The sequence below is a fragment of the Triticum urartu genome, chromosome 7A (genome assembly GCF_056163025.1).
Source record: "Triticum urartu cultivar PI428250 chromosome 7A, HENAU_Tu73, whole genome shotgun sequence".
NCBI lineage: Eukaryota > Viridiplantae > Streptophyta > Magnoliopsida > Poales > Poaceae > Triticum > Triticum urartu.
In genome coordinates, this window is record NC_141879.1 from 122,264,858 (window position 1) to 122,269,485 (window position 4,628).

At 56.7% G+C, this 4,628-nt stretch overlaps 1 protein-coding gene across 5 annotated transcripts; it reads right to left on the bottom strand.

Annotated features, from left to right (window-relative positions):
- Nucleotides 1-245: 245 nt before the first annotated feature.
- LOC147958440 (phototropic-responsive NPH3 family protein NPY1-like) lies at nt 246-4,361 on the bottom strand. Of its 5 annotated transcripts, none has more exons than XM_087535085.1 (5): nt 3,983-4,361; nt 2,860-2,929; nt 2,607-2,777; nt 1,200-2,384; nt 246-1,093 (listed from the first exon to the last, which is right to left on the bottom strand). In XM_087535085.1, the coding sequence occupies exons 1-5, from the start codon at nt 4,048-4,050 to the stop codon at nt 464-466; spliced, it is 2,124 nt and encodes a 707-aa protein (XP_087391211.1). In that variant the 5' UTR covers nt 4,051-4,361; the 3' UTR covers nt 246-463. The 5 variants fall into 5 exon arrangements, with proteins under 5 accessions (XP_087391211.1, XP_087391210.1, XP_087391213.1 ...); XM_087535084.1 differs by having other exon boundaries at nt 2,860-2,944; XM_087535087.1 differs by lacking the exon at nt 2,607-2,777.
- Nucleotides 4,362-4,628: the final 267 nt, after the last annotated feature.

Consider the following 4,628-nt stretch of genomic DNA (forward strand, 5'->3'; position numbering starts at 1 on the left):
CTGGCCGTCAAAGCCGGTCTCTTTTTGAGCCTTACATCTAAAACCGTCACCACTTGTCACGATCCTAGCAGCTATTCCCTCCGTTTGGAATTACTTGTCTCGAAAATGAATATATCTAGTACTAAAATACATCTAGGTACATCTATTTCTATGACAAGTAATTTCGAACGGAGGAAGTACGTGCACTGTTTTAGAAATTCCCCGACCCCGCTGCACAACCATGCCTTTTGCTGCGACAAGACACAAAAAGAAAGACCAGCCGATCTATTCAAAGATCAGACAAAATAAGGATTAGTTTCTAGCTGATCATCGGTCGAGCACTTCGGATCAATACATTTCTCCTGAACAAAACAGACCCTGAATTGAAGTTAGCATGCAGCATTTGGTCCGTCGTCGGCGACCGACTCCGTGGACACTCCTCTGTACAGCCAACCTCCTGCAGCGCCGGCAGGCCGTCGCCGGCCTAGGACACCGAGTACCGCCGGTTCCTCGACGACGAGCCGGACGACTTGTTGGACCCCAGCGGCTTGGCCGACGACCGCGGGCTCTGCGAGCTCCCGGACGTGTCGGAGCTCTTGCTCACCACCTCGCCGGGCCCCGGCGGCTTCCCGACCACCCACAGCCGGTCGAAGATCCGCCGCGACCGCGACGACAGCGACATCCTGCTGCTCTGGTTCGCGATGCTGGCGCTCCTCGCCAGGCGCCGGCCGTCGCTGACGGCGTCCTCGGCGCGGCGGCGGTCCTCGCCGACCAGCTTCAGGCTCATGCTCCCGATCTGCTTCCTCAGGGCCGCCGACGGGGCCGGGGGCTCCGGCAGCGCCAGCGCCAGCGCGCGGTTCTTCCAGCAGTCGCCGTCGCCGTCGTCTTCCAGTTCCAGGTGCGCGTTGTCGTCGCCGGCGGCGGCCAGCAGGAGCGACGCGCTCGCGCTCCCCGCCGCCGCGCGCATCTGCTCGAAGAAGAGCACCTGCACCACCACCCGCAGCGGGAGGCGGTCGTTCTGCGCCGCGTGGATGCTCGCCTCCTTGGACAGCTTCTTCACGTCCATCAGGCTCGAGATCCTCCTCTTCTCCACCTTCGACAGATTTGGGTGCATCTGACGAGAAGAATCCACACCAGTTTTCATGTCAATTGTCAAGATCATCAAAAAATACAGTGCGATTCTTGGCAAACGGACATGCATGAGATCAGATGTAATGTACCTTGAGGAAGACATCAATGGCGGTGTACAGGGCGTCGTGCGACGGCCTGGCCGACTCGGGCATGGAGGTCGCCAGCCCGACGAAGCTCGACACCGGCACGTTCGGGTCGGCGGCGACCTCTGCCAAGTACCCGTCGACGAGTTTGCACAGCGCCAGCAAGGAAGGGTCGTCTGCCTCCCCGTTCGTCTCAAACACGTCCTCCCCGTCAATGTCGTCGAGTCCGGCGCGCCGAATGTACCGGCCGACGAGCGCCTCGACAAGCTCGACGTCGTAGGTGGTCTGCGCCGGGGGCTTGGCGGGTATCAGGAGATCGCTCACCGACGCCTCGTGCAGCTGCAGGACGATCCTGTCCAGGAGCTCCTCCCTCAGCAGCTCCCCTGCCCCGACCAGGACGGCGAGCTTCAGCAGGTTCAGGAGGAACTGGCAGGAGCAGCCGCACGGCGACGACCCATCGCCGTCCGACGGCAGCAGCCAGACGATGGTCTCGAGCACTTCCATGGCGCAGGCATCGTCTTCAACTGCCGGGGTATCGCCGCGCCGGCAGCTCTCCGGGAACCACCTCGCGGCGTAGGCCCTGAGAGCCTCCCCGACGACATCAGAAGGCACCCTATCAGCCCTGGACTTCACGGCCACCATGACGCGCTTGTAGAGCTCCACGTCCAGCTCGCACAGGTCCTCCACCCACCAGTCCCTGGGCACGGCCGGCGACGACGAGGAGCACCGGCGAGCCTCGACGATCTCGTCAGACGACGCCGCCTTCCGGTTGTACGTGTAGGACCAGACCACGCTCCCGGGGCTGGCCGTGGCCTTGGCGGCGATGGAGTCGACGCACCTTGCGACGAGCCTGAGGTCCTCGGACCACGGCAGCAGCGCGACGGTGCTCTGCAGCGCGATGATGGAGTCCTTCCAGCTCCGGAAGACGCCCGAGTTGAGGAACACCTCGATCTTGAACACGAGGTTGCCCTTGTCCACGTCCTCCGTCATGCCCAGGTGCTCGGCGGCGCACCGCGCGGCCACCACGTTGTACGGGTTGAGCGTGACGACCATGCCGTAGCAGAACTTGGCGCAGATCTCGAAGGCCCTCGCGCCGCCGGGCAGGCCGCCGACGCGCACCTCGTCGGCGCCGCCCTGGCTCGCCTCCACGATCAGCCGCTGCAGCAGGCTGCTCTTGGACAGCAGAGGGAACTGCAACCACATTGCACACACACATCAAAATTACAGCCGACATTGAAACCAGCGGAATTACAGCGGCCATTAACCGATGGTTAAAGAACAAATTTGGTGGCCATGATTGGTTGAACAGTGGGGAATTGCTGATCTGCCGTAGCATTCTGTGTCCGCTTCGAGCGGACGCAGCAAATGGGCATATTCAATTGAGAGGCGCTACGTGCAAACGTGTGCAGTCACCAACCATGTACTCGTGGAAATGGAGAGCCGATCTAGAGGAACCCATGGAAAGATTCTGAGCGGCGGGCAGCGTGGATCCAAATTACAAGTGGCAGCGCTTGACCGAAAGACGTTGGAATGCAGCCGCATCTTGCGGTGTGCTCGTAGCTGTACGTTGGCGCATGCATTGTTCTAACTCGAGCTTCAGAAGTTCAGATATAGCAGCAATGATTTCGATGGGTAAAATGCAGAGGGATTGATTAGATTAAGTTACCTTGTGCAGGTAGAACCTGGCGTCGTCGACATGGACGACGATGTCTGACGGCAGGTCGGACAGCACGTATCTGCGGGAGGATGATCTGTTCACAGTTACATGCTGATAATGTTGAACAAGGCATGGAAGAAGCTGAGGATGTAGCAGATCAAGAACATGAATGAAATGCTGAGGAATATCAAGAAATATCAAGATACTTTTGAGACGCCGTGCAGGCTTTCAGGTTAATCTATTCTGTCAGTGAAACATATACAGCATTTTGCCAAAATTTGATTGATTTTACCAAACATTCTCTTAAAAAACAACTAGTAGTAGTATTAATCAAATACTAGCAGTGAGGGAACATTCTTGTTGAGGTGCAGACGTACAGATACGCCGCAACCAAGACCCAAAAATAATCTAAAGAGGTGTGAAGTCCAAGATCCGGTGGGCGTGGCCATGTGCATGGCAAAGGGGGGAGAAGAGAAAACAAGCAGCATTTTGATCAGAATCGCAACTTTACAGGTAAAATACTACTCTTTTTTTGAAAGGTAAAATACTACTCCAACGAAGAGAAAAGAATCCTATGATCCATACTGCAACTGCTACGACCATGGCTTGTTTGTGCAGCGGCCAGAAGGTGGGGAACGGCCGGCTTTTCTCGCCCCGTCACTGGTCAAATGCCGCGGGTACGTATGCTCACGAGCGCTCGAGCTGTGGCAGGGGTAGCATAGCAGCAGCCCCACAGCTCAAGATCAGATCATTTCAGTGGTAGAAACTACTCATGTAACGCAAGCAAAAGAAATGCTTTTTCAAGGAGAAAAGACCAAGACTACATACTCGAGAAAAGATTTGCACCTGTAAAGAAAGGGAGGCTAGTTTCTTGCATAAAACACCGCATTGTTGTTTTTGTTCTGCTCCAGAGAGAAAATAGTTTAAGAGATGGACATAGATCGAAAGGCCAGCCTGCCGAGGACAAATCCGGCCTAGTGCTAGAAGCCAAGAACACTAGAACAGCAAGCAAATGCATCGAACGCTACTGAATACTGACAGCACATTCTGTTCGATCGCGCAGCACAGCAGGTGAGAAGTAGAAGCAGGAGATGCAAGCTTGCAAATGGCAGTGCCTCGAAAGAAGGCTCACCTGCAGTCGCCGCCGCCGCCGTCGGCCTGGAAGGCGTCCGGCTTGGAGCCGAGCTTCATGAACTTCATGGCGAAGACGAACTTGACGAACTGCTTGCTGTCAGTGCTCTCTCTCTTCTTCTTCTTCTTCTTCCTCGGCGGCAGCTTCTCTGCGGCTCAGCGTGCTCCTCTCGCTTCCATCCCACGTCTCCCTGCCTCCTGCCTCCGCACTCCCTCCTCCTGCGGCGCCGGTGCTTCACCAGTTTTATTTACTCCGGGAGCAGAGGCCAGGCCGTAGTCCCGAGAAGCGCACACACACGGGCAGAGAGAGGGAGGGGGAGAGAGATGGCTTGGCAGGTTTGGTGAGGGGAGGGGTGGTGGAATTAAACTCGGCGCCTTTACTGCGGGTGCATGCCGCGTTCGGCTACCTATCTATACCTAGCGCTCTACTGGCGCTAGCGCGCTGCACGCCTGCCCGGTCTTTTCTTCTCTTTTCCTACTTATTTTTTCTCTTTCATTCAGATTGCGCGTGCTGTACTACTATACGGCTGCTTCTTCTGAGTTTCTGCGTGCGTAGCGTACGGGACCGAGATTTGGAGCTGGGCCAACCAAAGATTTGGCCTCCGAAAAGCTGGATGATTAGGAGCACGGGTTGACTGGCCATGATC

Coding starts and splice junctions, on each gene's coding strand:
- LOC147958440 (XM_087535084.1), bottom strand. CDS start 4,050: ATGAAGTTCATGAAGCTCGGCTCCAAGCCGGACGCCTTCCAGGCCGAC. Junction 2,778..2,859: donor CCAGGTTCTACCTGCACAAG/GTAACTTAATCT, acceptor AGCTCGAGTTAG/AACAATGCATGCGCCAACGT. Junction 2,385..2,606: donor TTTCCACGAGTACATGGTTG/GTGACTGCACAC, acceptor ATGTGGTTGCAG/TTCCCTCTGCTGTCCAAGAG.